The sequence below is a fragment of the Sarcophilus harrisii genome, chromosome 5 (genome assembly GCF_902635505.1).
Source record: "Sarcophilus harrisii chromosome 5, mSarHar1.11, whole genome shotgun sequence".
Lineage (NCBI taxonomy): Eukaryota > Metazoa > Chordata > Mammalia > Dasyuromorphia > Dasyuridae > Sarcophilus > Sarcophilus harrisii.
The window spans coordinates 57,906,664-57,926,999 of record NC_045430.1 but is presented as its reverse complement, the minus strand read 5'-3'; the positions used below and the strand labels follow the sequence as shown (position 1 = coordinate 57,926,999).

Genomic DNA, 20,336 nt, shown 5'->3' with positions numbered 1-20,336 from the left:
TGTTCAAAGAATGAAAAGCTCATTGTAGTCTGGAGTAATGGTGGAAGGCCTGTTGAAAAAGATGAATTTGAGAGCTATTCTGAAAGATGGATAGGACTCAGCTATGTGGAAAATAAGACAGAAGGTATTCTTAATGAGGAGAATATTACTGCAATATTGTGAGTATGTCTTTTATTTCCTCTTTAGGAGAACATTGTTCTATACCAAAGGGGCCATGTTTCAGTTAAAGTTATTGACTTTGGCTCAAGCTGCTATGAAGATCAAAGAGGTGAGATTCTTTACCAGTTTCCCTATTGAGATTCCTTCATTTTCTTTTTCTCAATGAAATGTATCTTTTCTTGACTTGTGGCTTAACACGTATCTATGTAAGCCATTGACTCTAGTATTTCTTTCTATTCTAACAACCCTAATAAAAACTTCAAGACCTTTGAGAGTAGTACAGTGCCTTCCTGGGAGATAACAGAGTGTTTGGAGAAAGATTGAAAAAGGAGCAGGAAAAATTACATAAGGTTTTAGGGGAAAGGGAGGAGGCCATCTATGGGAAAACATGAACAAATAGGAGAATTACTGAGCCTGGAGAAGAGAAATGTAGAGAAGAAAGGGAATGGAACAAAATGAAACAGAATTCCACAATCTTTTTCTCTTCAGGTTGTGGTTTAGAGATATGGATTTATTTCTAAAAAATAAACTGTCATTGATTCCACAAGCACCAATGACAATAAAATTTTATATTATCCCTCAGATTGGCCGTATAGCCAATGATGAGCTTGGGGGTCCACAGGAAAGTCTATGCATGTCACAGGATTGCTATTGCAAGATTAATTATTGCAAAATTATACAATGTAATTCAGGTACTTAGAAATTTATTTAGAGAGATGGTGGAACTAACCCTGAGCAGCAGCCTTCTTAGCAGAATTACTGAAGGACCTCTGCAATCCTGCTCAGTATGCTGGAGTATGGCCAAGTGAAATGGAAACACTTGGCAGGATAAAGCTCTTTCGCATTTTTGAATGACCTGCCCTTTTCTCAAACTACAGGATGAAAAGTACCACCAGAATCGTTTAAAAGTAAAACGGGGACCCAGTAGATAGAACTCTATCTTTCCTCCCTTTCTTAAATTCCTTGAAAAAACTCTCTATACTTGCTATCTCTAACTCCTTTCTTCTCACTCATTCATTATTCAATCTTTTGCATTCTGGCTTATGACCTCTTCAATCAACTGAAACTGTTTCTTCCAAAATACCTAATGATCTCATAATTTCTAGTCCCATCTTGGTTTCTACTTTTCTTCTCAGGATTCTAGGGCAAATCAAGAGAGATGGGGGAATTTCATCCTAATATTGTTAATCTTAATCTTTCAATCATTTGTGTTTCTCTAAATATCATCAAACAATATCTCTTCAATATATCACCATTGTCAATTAACCAATTAACATTGACTAGCTTTTTACTAAGTGATATTTACCAAGAAGATATAGCAAAGACAGAAGTAAAAAAAAAAAATACCCTTCCAAACCAGGGAACACTCTTCCTTCTACATACTGATTTAGTCTCTGAGGAAAGCAGATTATTAAAGTGATGACTACCAACATTCTACCCACTAAGTTCATTTCTGGATGTTATGTAATTGATGGAAGATTTGCTGCTTTACCTGAGGAACATGAATGTTGTCTTAGTTGATGGTTCAATTCACTTCTGTGCTAGCTTAAGCAGATTTCTCCTTAGGGCTGTCTCCTCAACAAGTTTGGTTGCTGTGACTACCAGTATACTTTGGAATAGACTCCAGTTGCTAGACTTCTGGTGGATCTATCAGCCTTTTAAAACTTACAGGACTATAACCTTGCCTATTCCATCTCTGATATTCACCTAAGATCAGAAAAGAATAAAATACAAAAGAGACAAATTGTTGGCATTGTGTTTTTTGCCATATGGCAAAATGGATGGGAAAATACAGCTATGACAGAATTTGCCACTGCTACTACTTCTACCTATCTTCCCCATCCAGAGGCTTTTACCCAAGCTTCCATGTGGATTACCAATAGTCAGAGTATTGTGCATGCTCCAAAGACTTGGCTTTCATTGACTATTTTCTCCCTCTTCTCTGCCTTCTAACACTTTCTAACACCATAACTATAATGATGTAAATGAAAAGATGACTCAAACTCTGAGCAGTGGAAAAAGACAAATGAAAATTTTAGAGAATAGATAAAGAAGCCTACTATCTGATCCTGACAGACCTGTGAAATCACTGTGAAGGAATGTGGTATACATTATTAGAAAAGGTTTCTCTATCAGATGTTTTCTTTGTCACCAAGGAGGAGGTTTCAATCTGTATATATGGGAAATGATGCTGATATAAAAACAAATGCCATCAATAAAATATATATCTATGGGGGGAAAAGGAAGCACTGATCATAAAGAGCCAGAATGGCTTCAAAATGAATAAATCATACCAGACTAATCGCATTTTCTTTTATGACAGGACTATTAGGCTGGTAGATCAAAGGACTTCTGTAAGGTATAGTTTACCTAGATTTTGGCAAAGCATTTGACATTCTTTTGCTATTCCTATGTAAAAGATGGAGAGATATGACTAGATAATAATACAATTAGATGAGTTTAGATATGGTTAATTGCTAGACCTATAGAAGAGTCACTTAGGGTAAATATCAGCTTTTGACTTGGAAGGTCTCAGATGGAGTACTACCCAAGGGATCTGTGCTCAATATTGTACTGTTATAACATTTTTAAAAAATCAATGGCTTGAATAAAGCACATATAACATTTATCAACTTCTAGGTAATACAAAGCTGAGAGGAATGTTAAATGGCAATTAGGATCTAAAATAGTCTTGACCAACAAGAATCTAATAAAGTGAACTTTAATCTAAATAAATACAAAATCTTACCCTTGGGTTCAAAAAATGAATTTTGCCACTACAAGATAAGTGATATATGACTAGATAGAAATTCATCTAAAAATTTCTGGGAGTTTTAGTGCAATTCATATTAATAGTATCACAGCAATATAATATGACACCCAAAAAGCTAATCCAATCTTAGAGTATTTTTTAAAAGTCATGGTACATGTTTTTCTATACAGAATTTCATTTCTTCTTCCCAACTGTGAGGTAAATACTTCAGTTATTATTATCTCCATTTTACAAATGATGCTGAGAACAAATTATATCAACTTAACCACAGTCCCACAGCTACTAAGTATCTGATGTGGTATTTGAATCTCAGTTTTTCTCACACCAACTCCAGCCCTCTATCCACTATCCATTCTGTATCTCTCTAGACTATTCTGCCCTCTCATGGATGATAGATTAGGAAGGTGATTAACCTGTTATAGACAAATTTATGGTATTATAGCACATAATTACCTCATTTTAGGAAGGGCATTGATAATCTGGAGAATGATTAAGAGAGAACAGCATGGTGAGTTTCAAGAACATGTCATATCATATTCAACTAAAGGAATTGGGCATATTTAGAATGAGAAGACTTTGAAGGAGATGTAATAATAATTTTCAAGTATTTAAAAGGACAGTATTTAGACCTTTTATGCTCTATGGACTCCAGTATGAAGAACTGATAACAATGAATAGAAGTTGGAGAGGCGCATGCTCTAACTTGATCTAAAGTAATAAGCATGGTGGGTAGGTGTGAAGAGGGCTTCATGGGACATAGCAAGATGCTCTATGCAATGGGTTAAATTGGAACAAAACCAGAAATAAGGAGTAAATATTATAGGTATGCTACTTGAATTTTAGACAAATGAGTCTATGAAACAAGATAGCTAGTGTTGGAGACCCAGAAGAATAGAAGGGAGATTGCTGTTGAGATATTCTTTTGGCAGAACTAAATCAACAGTGAATTTTCCAAATGAGTTTTTAATGGGCTTTGTGTTAGAATCAAAGATATTGGTGTTTTGGAGTGTAGCTACTGGTGATCTTTATTTGAGGCAAGCTATGGTTCCCTGCAGAAGACTTCCAAGTCTATGCTCTTAGCCAGAGGTATCCAAACAGTTTTGATTATGTATTCCAAACTCAGTGCTCTGGTGTCAAGCAGTCCAAAAAGCTCCTGAGTGCCATTGATAGCAGATTGAAAAATGTTTAACAAAATTTAAAAAATATATTAAAATATAGATAATGTTAATTTTTGATTTTCTAAGTGAACATGTGACCCCAGAGATCATTTATGTTTCAGTTTAATACCTCTAATATTCTAAATCAATATTTTGAACATCCAGCTCCAATATGTATATATTATTCATAAGATGTATAATGTAGTAATAATTGGGTATATTGTACATCTCAGGGCAAGAAATAGACATTTTAAAATGGTGAGATTGAATGGAAATATTATTTGAAGTAAGTCGGAAGCCATTGAAATTTATTGGGTAGGAGAGTAGAAAAATCACTTTATCAGCTTGTTAAAAATGGATTCGAATGGGAAAAGACTTAGGTAGGAAAACCAATTAAGAGACATTAGTCCAAGAGAAAGGTGATAGGCCACCACTAGAGTGGTATAGTATGACTAGAGAGCAGGGAATAGATGTGAGAAATGCTATGAAGATAAAAGCAAGATTTGGCAACTAAACTGATTGGATATGTGGGATTAAGGAAAAGTGAAGCATTAAAGACATTGAAGTTGTCAATCTGGTTAAATGGAAGAATGTTGCCTTTGGCTATAATTGGAAAAATCAGAAAAGAGGGTTTTTTGGGGGGGAGGGGAGGTTGAAAATAATTTAAAGATGCCTACAGTATAGATTTCAACCTTTCCATGTCTGCTTCTCTTGTGCTATCCTACTCCATCTTACCTAAAAATGTACTCATATGTTAAGTGAGAGGGTTGGACTGGATATTTTCTACAATTCCTTCTGTTTCTAAAAGATCCTGTGGTCATCTTTCTCTTCCTTCATTTCTTCCATCTTTTTTTTATTCTTCATCATCTTATGCTCTATCTTTCAGCTTGATGAATTTCATCTGGCCTCTTTAGAATAGAACGAATTGACCAACAGAGCCTTTGGAGATGAAGATTAATCTTATAACTATCAACCACACTAGGAAAGATTTCTTGAAGGAGGGTATGGGGGAAGATCAAAGATAGTCACACAAGTAAGCTCATGTCTTTCCTTCTGTAGTGTACACTTACATCCAGAGTCGTTTCTATCGTTCCCCGGAGGTGATTTTGGGCCAACCCTATGACACCGCCATTGACATGTGGAGCTTGGGATGCATTCTGGCAGAGCTGTACACTGGCTACCCACTTTTTGCTGGGGAGAATGAAGTAGAACAACTGGCCTGCATTATGGAGGTGAGGCATAAGAACCAGGGAGTGGGGTTTATTACTATCCCCAGCACAAAGTCAGACCCAGATTGAGCAGATATACATCAACTTCTGTCCTAGCATCAAGGGCTGGCACATTCACTACTTCTGCTCAAGGTCTTGAGGACATGAGATGAGGATTGGACCTGGACTAAAAAAAAAATCAAATTTACTGTAAAGCTACCCATCAGCTCCAAAACTTGAGATAAAAGATAGCCTAGTTGTCTCTCCTTGGGGTTATATGAATTATTGAGCCTCTCCTGACATCTCTCGCAATGACTTTATTCAAGGTAACTCCAGTAAAGATGAATAAACTCCTTTGTATTGTCTATTGAAGGTGCTGGGTCTACCACCACTCTACTTAATTCAGACCGCCTCCAGGAGGCAGACATTCTTTGGTAAGTATCTATGCTCACTCTACATTTTGGGGTATCTACTGGGGACATAAGATATAAAAAACTTTCAGGAAGATTTTTGTTCATTCAAAAGAAACTTATTAGGTGCATAAGGCAACATTAAGACTATGAATTGTAGAATATCTTCATTGGTTTAGGGAATCTTAGGAAATCATAGTATGCACCAAAGAAAATGTGTAATCCAATGAATGAGTCTTTGGGGAAGTACAAAGATAAATAAGTCATAGTCTCTGCCTTTGAGCTTGCAATTTTATATTCTAATTCTAGTAACACTTAGCTGATTCTTTAGATTTTCCCCCTACAGATCAAACCTAGATTGAATATTTTTTTTTTCTGGAATGGTTCAACTCAGAGAGAAAGTAGAACCATTCACTTAGTGGCTAGGATGGGGGGAGGGTTACCATGTAGATAGATATAGCTGTGGCAAGTCTAGGTAAGAAAGTCCAGGTTATATTCAGGATTGAATTTGATCATATCCATGTAACTGATACATAGAAATAAAACAGCTTGAGATGTTACATAATGCATATTGAAGTAATTTGCTGCAGCCATGCCTCTTTTCTATGACATACTGCTATGTATATATATAATATTAAAATATGAAGTTGCAGAGCAATGTTATTGATTGAGGAACTCTCTTGGGAGATCTGGACCAAACATATACATACACACAAATACTTACAAACACACACATATATACACACACACATAGACATATATGTATATGTATATATACATACATACCATTGTGTTAGCCATTATTAGAGATATAAAGGGTATGAATGAAGAATATGTGTTTTGAATCAGTGTGATTTTCAGAGAACTTTAATGGGGAGGAAAGTACAGCCAGTAGTTACCCCCTACTATCTATCCTGTCAACAATTTGTACTTACATAACTACCTGAGCAGTATTTTCCTTGCTCTCTTTTCCCTAACACTCAACAATCCCAAGGGTTAAAGGAAAATTAAAAATAATTTCACATTTAGGAAAAATAAAAGGCCTTGGGACTAGATTCTTAAGAATTGAACTCATATCTTCCCATACAGAAAATCTTTTAAAGCCAGAAGCATTCACAAGTAGTTTCATGCTGGAAAGAAATTGGAAAGGGTCAGCCTGGTTTACCTTCAGTTCAAGTACTCAAGAGCTATGGTTTAACCTTCAGTTCAAGTACTCAAGAGCTAATTTTAGCCTGGGTCCCATATTGCAACCTCTAGACCCAATTCTGACATGCTTTGCTATTTGCTGTGTGACTTCAGGCAAATAATTTCACCATCTTCATTGTAAAATGAGAGATTTGGATTTGATAATTTCTAGGGTCTGTTCTGGTTCTAAATCTTATGACCCTGGAGAGATGACAGTGCTAGTGATGGCATGAGGTCAACACTATCTATTTGAGGATATTAAAAAGTCAAAGAGATATTCCTTCAAATGTGAAATTGAAAGGATGGTATGCTATAGTGAAAACATGACTAGATATGGAGAAAAGTAGTAATTCCATTTCTCCTACTTTAGTTCCTGTGGGACCCTGGACAAACCATTCACTTTATATATAAATATAACATTTTGAGGTTTACCAGTTATTTTCCTTAGCCAATTTGAGCCCCAATTTTCTCATTTATATAATGATGGAGTTGGAATTTAAGGAAGTTTCTAGTGCTACATTCTCTGAATCTATGCCAAAAAGACAAATTCAGCTTAGAAATTAAATCCAGAAGCCAAAACTTTCAGGTAAGAAACATAAGAAACCAAAAGGAACTGAGATCAGCTAAAAGTTTGTCAGAATGTGAGGGGAAGAGATGTACATAGAAGAGAGACTGGCAATTGCAATCCAATAAAATGGGGGTTAATAGGTATCTACTATGTCTGAAGCATTGTGCTAAGTTCCAGGAATAAAAACAAAAGAAAACATGTCTGACTTTGAGGAACTTACATTCTACTGGGGATTTTGTTGTTTATTTGTTTCAGTCGTATCCAACTCTTCATGACCCCATTTGGGTTTTTCTTGACAAAGATACTGGAGTGGCTTGCCATTTCATTCTTCAGCTCATTTTACAGATGAGGAAACTGAGGCAGACAGGGTTAAGTGACTTGCCCTGCATCATACAGCTAGTAAGTGTCTGAGGCCAGATTTGAACTCACAAATATGAGTATTGCTGACCCCACTGCCCCTTTATTGGGGATACAGTATGTTAATAGATCAGTATATACACAATTTGAATAGAGAACAACAGCTGGGATTGTCAGGAAAGGTTTGCCAACAAAAATAGCACTTAAACAGATTTTTGAAGTAAAGTAAAGGATTCTGAGAGGCATTAGTGATAAGAGATAAGCCTGGAGCAGAAGTTAGATGTTGGCTTTGGAATTAGAGGATGTGGGTTCAAATGCCAGCTATTTTCTTTCAACCTCTGAACCTATGATTCTCTGGGTTCCTTATCAATATAAATTGAGAAGTGAACTCTTAAATTCTCTTCCAAGGTTCTAAATCTATGACTCTCTGCAAAGGCATGGATACAGGAGAATCAGTGCCAAGTTTGTGGAAGAACAAGTTGGACAGTTTGAATGTAATATATAGGGTTTATGAAAGAGTATGATATACAATAATAAGTCTGAAATATTAGGTTGGGGACAGGTTATTAAGGACTTTAAATACTAATGGCACTTAGTGGTTTAAACTACAGGAACATTTTTGATCTCAGGGAAATATGATCAGACCTACCTTGAAAGAAGTTTATTTTGGCCATGCTATATGTAATAGATGAATCAGAGTGGGGAGAGACTTTACATTAGGAGGCTACTGCAAGAAACCTGATGAGTGGTAATGAGGGAGTGAACAATAGTTATGGCCTTGTGTGTTATATATGTAGCAGAGGAAGAAACCACAATATTTGACACCTGACTGGAGATGTGGAGTAAAGGAGAGAAAAGTCAAGCATAATGCTGAAATGATAAGCCTATGTAATAGGAAAGATGATGGGATTTTGAATAAAAATGAAGCAATTTATAGAAGGAACACATTTGTGGAGGAAGAAAGTGAGATTTGTTTTAGATAGGATGAGTTTGGGATTCCTATAAGATGTTTACTTGAAGATGTCTAGTAAATAGTTAATGATACAGATTTGGAGCCCAGGATAGAGATTAGAGCTCTGGAAATTTGAGCACTTCTTTCTCAAGTTCCAGGTAACACAAAGGGGAGGGATGTTGAATGCCAATTTATACATAAGATAAATAATTAAATAATTTATGTATTTATGTATGTATGTATAGATAGTTCACTAGATAAAGATGATAATTAGGAGTTAACAAGATCACCTATAAAACTGAAAATCATAATATTGGGATTGCACTAGTTTTTGTTCTATCTCAGGGGCGTCTATTAGCTACGGAATCTTCAACTCTCCTCTTTATGGTTTCTAGATATAAAGGGCAATTAGCCAGCTACCATCCCTCATCTCAGAGTTACTGTAGTCCAATGGACCTTCTTTTGTACAAGCCAATGAGTATATCTATCCTCATTAGTCTTTATGGGTTCTCCTGCTAGGAGGACATATACCCACCTAACAAGATACTGTTAAGAAATGGAGCATTGGTGACCCAGGTTCTTTTAGAACTAGTTGTGATCTGAGAATGCATTTTCGAAATTTCTTGTATTATACATGGTTCAACTTTATAGGTAAAAGGTGGAATCATGTTAGTAGATAGAGAAAGTGGGATATAGAGTAGAGGAGATTATAGGTAGGAATATGCTGGAAGCAGTTCATAATAGGCTCTCAAGAGTTGATTGCTTAATTTTCAAGGGCAAGCATTTATACTTTAGAAATTGATAAATGTTACAAATAAGGATTTAATTTATTGTTTTGTTCATTGTCTAGATTTAAGAAAGTTATGGAGAAAATGTTAATAATGAGGATTAATCTTAAAGATATGTCATGTGTAATTTTGCTTTCAGATTTCAGTTGTTAAACATTTACCTGGATATCCCTAATTGTAAGAGTTAAGGCAAAGAAAACCTTTCTAATTTTGGTCAAATTGTTCCAGGGGTCATCAGCAGTAATAAAGAAGTTCAGGATGGTGGTAGAGGATTGTCTAAAATAATTTCAGTACCTGACTATGAGCTGAGTACTAGTGCTTGAGTGAGTTCTGAAGGTATACCTTACAATGAATAATATCCATCAATAAAATCAGTCTTTTTACCTTCCCAAATATGTGTATTCACACTCAAAAATATGCATTTCACACTATATATATTCTAATTATTTACATATTACTTATATATTCATATTAATGAAAGTAGATGTATTAGTCATATGTCAAGAATAAATTATAATAGATGGGCAGTCAAAATATTCCACTGGTACTCTCATTTTGTCAGGAGAAAATAAATGCCCCAGAATTTTAAGGGGAACCCTATAAAGTTTTGGGTAGCTTTCTGGAGGTCCTTCAGACAGACTGGTCTCAGCAGGATAGACACCACGGGAATGGTCAAGAATAGAGTCTAGGTTCTTTATTCTGGCCCAGTCTTGATCTTAGTGCAGGAAACATGAGAGCCACCATGAGGCTGGTCAAAGATAGAATGTCTCTCTTCCAGTCCTTCTTTGCCTTTATAACTTATTGTAATTATATCACTGCAGCATACTGATAATGTGTGAATTTAGAGAACCATTACACCACCATACTAAGTACTAAGTATATATGTGAACTAGGGAACCATCATCTCATCAATTCCACTGAGTTAACACATACCCTCTCCAGCCCTCTACAGAACCCCAAGGGTAAAATCTTTGGAGGACAAAGAATTGCCCAGAATAGGAGGGTATGACAGAGTTGTGATCTGCATCATTAGGTGGTAACTCCTGAATTGATAACAGATCCATTTTAGTATGTGAAAATCATGTATCTGTGTGTATATGTATTCCTGCATCCACATATATATACACACATATATGACATAATATGGCTACACACACATAGACACACATAATTTTCAATTTGGATGAGATTTTTGAAACCAGTGTCTTTATTTTGTGGATGAGGAAATGTGTGGGAAGCTGATTTCCCCAAGATTACATAGATAGTAGTATGTAGCCAGATTTCAAACCAACATTTTATGAATATGAATCCAATGCACTTTCCATCACACTTTAATTAGAGGCCATCAGTCCAACACTTTATCATATAAATGAGGAAACTATGGCTAGAGAGGATGTGATTTGTATGAAGTGCTAGCACTGTAACTAGGGTAGGACAACAGGGGCTTGGCTTCATGGTACCAAAATTTGGAGGATAGCAGGTGTACTTCTTTACCAAGTAGCAACTGGTATAAGAATCATCAACTAAAATAGGAAACAGCTAGATATCACACTTCCTCTCTTCCCCTTTTCCCCCAATACCTGCTGGCCACACAAGAAGTTAGTTTCTCCTTAGCCTGATCCTGTCACTCCTATTAATGACCTGGTCTTAAGGCACAATGTCCCAATTTCTTCCCACTTTATATCCCACAGGCCTTTGCTACTTCTGCCATATTTTGTGGCAGAATCATTAATTGTACCTTTGTGACTATCATATAACTACTAAAGAGTAGAACAAAAATTTTAACTCAGGCTATCAAAACTTTCTTTCTATTAAACTATGGTACATTTCATTTAAATTCAAAAGTTAATTAAGAACTTACCAGGTGAAAAGTGTTTTGTTTTATATATATTTAAATCCTGCTAAAATCACATTATTTTACATTCATAACTTGTATATATCATCAATTCAATTATCTACATTGATAATCAGGGGCTGTATCAGAGATAATACAAATTATCTTCAAAATCATGTTTTGGTTAAGTATTAAGCTTGGACTATATTCCTTTAATACATAATATCTTCTAGAGAAGGTAGGGATGGTGCAAAAGAGCATCAGAAGTTTGCAGGATGTCACTAAAAAGTTGTTATTCAAAATATAAAAGTACCTACTGCACCACCCATTTTTGAACTCTGTGTGTGTGTGTGTGTGTGTATGTATGTGTATACTTGTGTACTCACCTACAAATTCAGGTACTTGTGTTGGGGATGAGTAGCAGGGAGGTTAAAAGTGGGATTTCCTAGAATAAATTGAGTAACCAGTTCTAATGGGTGGAGCTTTATTGATTTAAGTCTCTTACTGGCATTAATTGTACATTATTTCAAAGTCTAATTCTTCTTGTGCAGCAAAATAACTGTATGGATATGTATACATAAATTGTATTTAACATATACTTTAAGATATTTAACATATATTGGTCTACCTGCCACCTGGGGGAAGGGGGGGTGGGGAGAAGGAGGGGAAAAATTGGAACAAAAAGTTTGGTAATTGTCAATGCTGAAAAATGCATATATCTTGTAAATTAAAATATATATATATATATATATATATATATAATAGTGATATAAAGCAAAAAAAAAAAAGTCTCTTATTGGCTATAGAGAATCAGTTACCTAGTTGGGAGAGCAGTTGGGAGAATGTTTTAATTGTGAGGAATATTTGTACCTGGAACTAAAAATGAATGTTGTATCTCTAAAGATTCCAAAGGTTTTCCTAAAAATATAACCAACAACAGGGGGAAAAAAAGATATCCAGACTCCAAGGATCTCACCACAGTGCTGAAAACCTATGACACCAGCTTTCTGGACTTTCTGAAAAAGTGTTTGATGTGAGTTGGTCAGGACATCTTTCCCTCAGTTCTTCCTCTTTAATTTTGTCATCAAAGTGGGGCTAGGAAATACATATCTCATCCTCATTTCCCCTGGCAGTGGAGTTCAAAGCAAATGCTTGATTTTGCTTCTGCTTCAATCAAGTGACCATATTAGCATACTTAGCAGAGGCAACAAAGTATAAATGTACTTTGTTAGTTTCCCTGCTTCATTTCCTCCTTATCCCATATGGATTTGGTGCTTCCAAGCTACTGGAAGGGCCATTGCAGTTGTATACGACCTGGATCTGCCTAGTTCACCAGGCATAATGAAATAGCAAATGTCATTGTATTATTCTCACTGAGATATGAAAAACAGACTCAAAAGGGAATAGGCTGCAGTAGTTGCAGACCACATTCTTTAATGCTTTGAACTTTACAAAGTGAGTTTTTTAAACATATCCTTCTGAAGGTTGATAAAATATTATTACTCCTATTTTACAGAAGAGGAACATGAGATCCATTAAAATTAAGTGACTGGCCTACAATCATATAACTAATACATGCTAGAGTTGGGATTTAAACTTCGGGTCATCTGGCTCAGAGTCTAGGTCAATTTCTGTTTTTGTTCTGGACCTTTTATTTCATTGGGATGGATTCCCAGTGAAGAAAATCCCTTTGCTGAAAGAGATCAGCAACTCAGCTGGAAATTATAATCTCTAGAGATCTAAGAACTCTAAGATCAAAGAGTTGAGAACTTAGAAATAGGCAATCACAAAAATATTTTGATATCTATTCACTAAAGTTCATGTAACTTATTTATACCAGAGGCCTTGAGTCTTTACTCTTAGTCTATTTATTCTAAATTTAATTATTTTAAAGATGAACCTTTAAACTTGATTTTCTAGACCAAATTTATCAGAAATATCAAAATGGAAGTTGATTAAAGGATGGTTTAAGAGCCAAGTTTCATAACTTGGAGTTTGTGAGCTTGCTTTTTAAAATTTTGTTAACTATATTTCAATAGAATCAATTTCCTTTGTGTAATTATATATTTACTTAAATAATATAACATGATAAAATTTAATATTTTATTTTAAAATATGATTAAAATGATAATAGTACAGGATCATTTAGCTTAGGAGTCTCTGAAAACATTTCTGCACACCATAATAACTGATATTCACAATGATGAGTTTGAATTATTAATCTAAGATTAAATAACATTGAGTAAAATCTCTTAAAGGAGACAGGAAAATAAAACCAAATGCTCTTGGTTAAGGTGGGAAAATTGAAAGTTTTTGACAAAGGGGGCAAATTTCAATCATCTAGAAAATTCATTCCCTTACAAATCCACATAAATGATGCATTATGATACACAATTCAGTGCTAATTTTAGTATGGAAAACTTAGTATAGGATATTAGCACTCAAGAAATCTTACCAGTTATTACTGGGTTTGGAGCTCAGCTCAATGAATTGACTCCATCTTCTTAGTTTGGGTCAAAATGCACTTTTATAACTTCAGAGTATCCCAAAATTTTAGTGAAGTTTTAAGCTGTAATAGCTTTTAGCTTTTTAGAATACTCAGTATACTCCATTTGACTGAAATTATCTAGTAAATGTAATATAACTAATTTTTATAGAATGCAATAAAGATGTGAGAAAAGTAATTAAATAAAATTGAAAATTTCAGAAAAGATTCTTACTATTGAATGTAGGTACAGTAGCTAGATGTGGCATGGTGGGTAAAGCACAGGGCTTAACATCAAGAACATCTGAGTTCAAATGTGGCCTCAGACACTCACTAAGCTGTGTTATTCTCAGCAATTCACTTGACCCTGTTTTCCTCACTTTCCTCATCTGTAAAAATAAGCTGGAGAATGAAATGGCAAACCACTCAAATATCTTTGCTAAGAAAACCATAATAAGTCACAAAGATATGGACATAGCTAAAACAACTGAACAGGTATTGGATGTAATCCTGATGACAATATTACCCATTCCCCATGGTGCACCCTTCCCTTAGAATTTCATTTAGTGTCTCAAAACTTTTCACTTTTAAAGAGTTCATAAAAGAGCTGAACTTTGTGTATACAGCTTTTGTACAGTGAAGCTGTAAATCAGTAAAGTTGATTCAGCATTTCTCAAGATATAGATCTGTGATTCAAGAATTTAATCCTCTCTAGTGTTTAATGGATAAAATATTTTAGACTGATTGTATGGGCTTCTTATGGGTAGAGATATTCTTTACTATTTCTTTTAAGTAACATATAGAGAAACTTTCAAGAACCCCATGCAATTATAACCTATTTTTTTTTAAACATTGTATAAATATTTAGTCTACATAACTAAAAACTAATTATACGATTGGGCCAAGTCTAGAATCCACTTTCCTTCTGTCCCCACAAACATGATTTATGTTAAAAACTGAATTTTTCATAACTCTATAATGTTTTTCAGTATACATGTATGTCTACACTTTGACACATGTAATGGGAATGACATTCAGAGTGGCTTTATAGTCTTAACAGATATAATAATCCCTATTTTATAATTATACCTTTGATTTTTAACTTGTCTTAAATTAGAAATATTTTTATGTAGACTATTTTCAAAAAGCATTTTAGTGAAAAAAATTCATTGAAAAATAATTCTTTTGGGGGCTTTGCTGGCTTCTAGATGGGATCCTGCACTTCGAATGACTCCTGACCAGGCTCTCAAACATGTCTGGATTCAGGAGTCAAGGAATCTTAAAGGACGGTCCAAAACTCAGAACGTAAAGAAAACCAGCCTCTGCTTCCTTGCAGAAAAGAAGGAGAAAACCCAGCAGCAAGTCCGTTCAGGAAAGACAGGTGCAGTCTTACAACTTCCTGGTTCTTTAGTACAGTGAGTCAGATATCTATGGAGGACTTTGGACACAGAATTCTCTGAACTAAATGTCTTTGGCTAATAGGTTCACTGAACTCCAGTTCAATAATTGCAGCCCTTTACTGTTGACTCTCTTGTCTCTTGGTCATTCCTATTCTCTTGCTATCATCCACCTACAGCTAATAGCTCCAAAGTTTTCTATTTTTATACCTTTTCCCCTATAGCAATTTTTTTTATTACATAATCCAAACACATCTACTCATTCTCAACTGTTTGGATCCTTGTTGAATTTTGAGGTCAGTTGTGAGAACTGAATCATACTCTCAGCGCACTCACTTGCAGTGGCTTTGGCAAATCAACTAACTTCTTGGGGTCTGAGATTCTTTCTGGCATCATTTACCATTTACCTCACTGGGTCACTAATTTAAAAAAAAAATTAGTTCCAAATGCTTTCTCTCTCTCCATCCCCACTCCTACCCATTGAAAAGGCAAGAAATATGATATCCTTTATATACATATACAAAACATATTTCCACTTTAGCCATGCTATTAAAAAAAGCAATAAAGTGGGAAAATATGCTTCAAGAGTTCATCAGTTCTGTTCCATCATAATGCTGTCATTGTTAAAAATATTCTTAGTTTTGCTCATTTCACTATGTATCAGCTCATATAAGTCTTCCCAGGTTTTTCTGAAACCATTTCCTTCATTTTTTTAACAGCACAATTATATTCCATCACAATCACAACTTTTTGAGACATTCACCAATTGATGGACAACTCTGTTTCCAGTTCTTTCACAAAAAGAGCTGCTCTCCTATAAATTTTTTTCATATATAAAGGGTCCTTCTCTCTCTTTTTAAATAAAATTTTATTATTTATTAAAATAGCAGAATAAAAAAAAACAAGGAATACAAAACAAAATAAAACAAAAGAGAACATTGTCATGTGTCTAGCAGAATATCAGGGAGGATTCAAAATATATAACAATGAATTACCAATTCAAGAAAGTATATATATGTATATATTAGTAGGAGAAATTATATTCATGTGTCCATCTTTTCTGTACTTCCTTGTAAATTGTTCTTTTGTTCTCTGTTGTGTAATTTTTTTACTTTATTCTTCCCCCTCCTTTCATTCACTCCTGTTTCCCACCAGCCAGCTGTGATTAAGAAAGGAGATATTTATGTATACATCTACATACCCTGCCCCCCCCCCCATGTATCTTTCCTATTTATTCCTGCTGACTCTTTGCTTTAATTCTACTCTTTAACTTGCATTGCTAAAACCTCACCTGCCTTCATCCATGGATCCCTCTCTTTTTTTCTTCCTGCACCCTTTGCTCCCCTGACTGCAATCCCCTCCCCCTTTATTGTTTTATAGATTTTGGAGGGTGCTATACTCTTCATGGTATATATGTAATGTTACCTATTTAACCCATTCCTGATGTAAGTGGGTTTTCAGAACTAAGAGGCCTCCCCTCTCTAATTCCTCTGTCTATTCTTTCTCTGCACCTCATTTGTATAACATAATTACTATTTTTACATTAATTCTGCTCTAATCTTTCTTTTGAGCTTACCCTATTGCTGGTGTCAATGTTAAACATATGGCATACATTTCTCATGTTAAAAAAACACAAACAATTTGTCCATGGTAAGTTCCTTGAAATTTATCTTTGATATTGATTCTTATTGGATAATTTTGCTGGATATGATATTTTTGGCCACAGGCCTAGTTCTTTTGATTGACAGGAGACATAATTCAAAAACCTGCAGCATTTTATTGTGGTTGCTGATAAGTGCTGTACAATTCTAATTGTAGCTCCAGAGTATTTGAATTTTTTTTCCTTGTTCCTTGCAAAATTTTCTCGATTGGATCCTTTAAGGTGGTGATTGGTGGATTTTTTTCTATTTCTATTTTCTCCTCATGTTCTATCACTCCAGGACAATTTGGATTATTTCTTGAATTATTGTGTCAGGGTTTTTTTGGGTTTTTTTTTTTTTTGGTCACAGTTTTCAGGTAGTCCAATTATTTTTATATTTTCTCTTCTTGACCTAGTCGCTAGATCTGTTTCTTTTCATAAGATGTTTTACATTTGTCCTATTTTTTCATTCTTTAGAATCTGCATTGTTATTTCTTGGTCTCTTATAGCTTCAGTGGCTTCCTCTTGCCCCGTTCTAATTTTCAAAGAGTTAGTTTCCTCTCTATCTCTTTTTCTAGTTAGATAACTCCCCTCCCCCCCCCCCAATAATCTTCTTTTCTTGTATGGCTTTTGTTTTTCAGTTTTTCCTCAATGTCTCTTACTTGATTTTTAAAGTCTTTTTTGAATTCTTCTAGAAATTCTCTCTGGGCAGGGAGCCATTTAATGTTAATCTTTGGGGTGAAAAAAAACTTTTTCAAAATTTCAGTGCCCTCTTCTTAAGATGAATCTCATTCTTCCCTGTCCCCATAGTAAGTTTCCTATGGTTGGATTCTTTCTTCTTTGCTGACTCATTTCTTATTTTTATTTTTTAATAAAAAGTATTAGTGTAAGCACCTTTAATCATAGGATGAAGGGATGGTACCTCTAATTTTTACTTCAGTTCTATTCTCTGACCTGGAATCCCAAGCCAAGAGATCTCTCCCCCCTTCCAGCAAGTTCCACAGTCAACAGCATCCTTACCCCACTGCTTCGGCACTTCCAGTGTGCTTGTTCCTTCTCACCCAGGGCCGCATCCCTGCAGCACAGCTGGGACTAGCACTCCTGATCAGCTAAGGTTCCCTCAGTCTTTCCTGACTCAGACTCTGCCTCCTCAAGTTGTCTGGGAGGTGAAAGTTTCTGTGGTTCCTGCTGAGCCACTAGCCAAACCCAACTAGCCCCAGGGCTCCCCATTTAGCAGTTCTGTGGAGCTGGAGGTGTTTGCACTTCACACTAGTTAATCTCTGACTGGGATTTTTGTTCCAATCTTCTTAGGTTGTATCAGGAGGACCCCTGTTATGCCCCAAATTTTCTTGGCTTTTCACCAATCTATGTTTGCCTTGAGGTGCAAATTTGTTCTTTTTTGGGGGGAATTTGGAGAGCTTGAAATTTACTGATCTACTCCATCTTCCAAGAATATTCCCGCTTTTCTCTTTTTCTTTGCTGTCTTTGGGATACAAATCTAGTAGTGATATCTCTGGGTCAAAGGGTATGTAGTTTTACAGACTTTTGGGGATTGTTTTAAATTTTTCTCAGAATGGTTAGACCAGTTCATTGCTTTACCAGTAGTTCATTAATGTCCTTGTTTTTCCATATTCCCATCCAGCATTTGTCATTTTCTTTTTCTGTCACATTTGGTAATATAAGTATGAGGTGGCACCTCCAAATTACTTTAATTTTCATTTATTTAAATATTAGTGATTTAGATAACTTTTCATGATTATAGATAATTTGGGTTTTTGTTTTGTTTTTTGTTTTGTTTTTTTTTAGAAAATTGCCTCTCAGGGTAATTTTAAGAAAAGCTTTAGGGAGACTAGATCTATGATTTCATTAAGGGCTGACTAGATCTACATATAAGGAACCAATGGATGAGGAAACTCTTCCTAGCAATGTACAAAGCAATGCTTTGTAAATTATAAAGTACTATAGTTTTATGAAAATGAGGTATTGTTGCTACCACTTTTAAAGGTTAAAATTAGAATGCAAATAAATATAAGATGCTATTTAATCTTATTTTAAAAATTCAAATGAATATAATATTGACTAGATTTTTATTGATACCAAAATCTCTTAGTAATATGATTAATGTCTAGAAGAGATATGGGGAAAGTTTTTTTTTTCCTTTTTTTTTTTTTTTTTTTTGCATTGAGGAGACCCCTGTTAAAATTCACGAAGGGGGCCATATAAGTGTACAGCTTTTTTTTTTAGAATGAAAGAAATATAAAGTATTTTGCATATGCAAAATACATGGAGCTTTTCAGTTAAAAACAGCAAATTATTTTAAAATATTTTCTGTCTTAAATATAACCAATAGAGACAGACACAGAAGAAAAAGGGATATATAGGGGTGGAAAGAGACAAAGATAGGCAAAGTGAATAACAGAGGGGAAAAGAGATATATACACATAATAAAAGGGAACTCAGTCACAGAGAAACAGATATGGAGAGAAGACATATCCTTATCGAATACTTTTAGGCTATTACTGCTAAGAATTCTTTAAGCTTTGTTGTATTTTTGAAAGGGCATAAATATGGCTAAGCTTTTTGGTATTTGTTTTAAGAGGTAGAAGAAATTTGATTCTTAGCTTGTTTCTCCATCCCTGATCTAGAAGCTGAATAAAATCATTGAAGAATGATTATATTATTATCATCTCCACCATGATTTTCCCTGGAACACACCACCACCAGGTATATGAGTATAGGAAAGGCATACTCATATGTCAACATTTTTTATTCATTTGCCTTTTATCTTTCCCTTAGCAGAAAAGACCTCGGGGATAGAGATCACAGCAGACACAAGCAAAAGTGGAACAACTGGGAATGATCAACATTGTGGTGACCAGCAGGTCTCCACCCAATCTTTGGGTGAAGGCAAAGTAGAAGAATCGGTTTGGTTGCCACCTTTAGCAGAAGCCACAGGAAAACCAGAGGCAAATGAGGAATCAAAGGAGTGTACAGGCTTCGAGGGAGAACATAAGAAAGAGACATCTCCCAAGAACTCTACATCCTTCTTACCACCCATTGTATGACCTTCACTGGGGATGGATTCTGTTTCTTTCCACCAGTGATTTATATTAGAGACAACTCTTATATTGTACAATATTTCAGATTGTTGTTTTTAATTTATATAGGTTCATTAAAAAAAATGTCCATTCACACAGCCAGCTGGTATGATTCCTCTTGCTGGGGGTGTGATTTCCCTCCCCTATAAATACACTTAAACACACATTCATGCACACAACCAGAAACAGACCAGTGCCTGTGTATTTTTCAACCTGTGTCAGGATTATTTTCCTAGACTCTATCCCAATCATTTCTGTATCATTTAAACTGAATGCTGGCTTATATCCATAAATAAATCAAGTCTTAATTTTCTTCAGGTCAAAGA

At 35.1% G+C, this 20,336-nt stretch overlaps 1 protein-coding gene across 9 annotated transcripts in view; it reads left to right on the top strand.

Moving 5' to 3' along the window:
• The window catches only part of DYRK4 (dual specificity tyrosine phosphorylation regulated kinase 4), a 78,008-nt gene extending 57,902 nt beyond the window's left edge, over nt 1-20,106 (top strand). For 7 of the 9 annotated variants that reach the window (XM_031938989.1, XM_012550778.2, XM_031938990.1 and 4 more), the window contains 6 exons: nt 187-268; nt 5,149-5,321; nt 5,671-5,731; nt 12,295-12,424; nt 15,085-15,257; nt 19,709-20,050. In XM_031938989.1, the coding sequence (XP_031794849.1) occupies nt 187-268; nt 5,149-5,321; nt 5,671-5,731; nt 12,295-12,424; nt 15,085-15,257; nt 19,709-19,977 (888 nt within the window). In that variant the 3' untranslated portion in view covers nt 19,978-20,050. Of the gene's footprint in view, nt 1-186; nt 269-5,148; nt 5,322-5,670; nt 5,732-12,294; nt 12,425-15,084; nt 15,258-19,557; nt 19,637-19,708 lie in introns of those variants that run through there. The other 2 variants (XM_003771294.3, XM_031938991.1) reach the window with 2 other exon arrangements.
• Nucleotides 20,107-20,336: the final 230 nt, after the last annotated feature.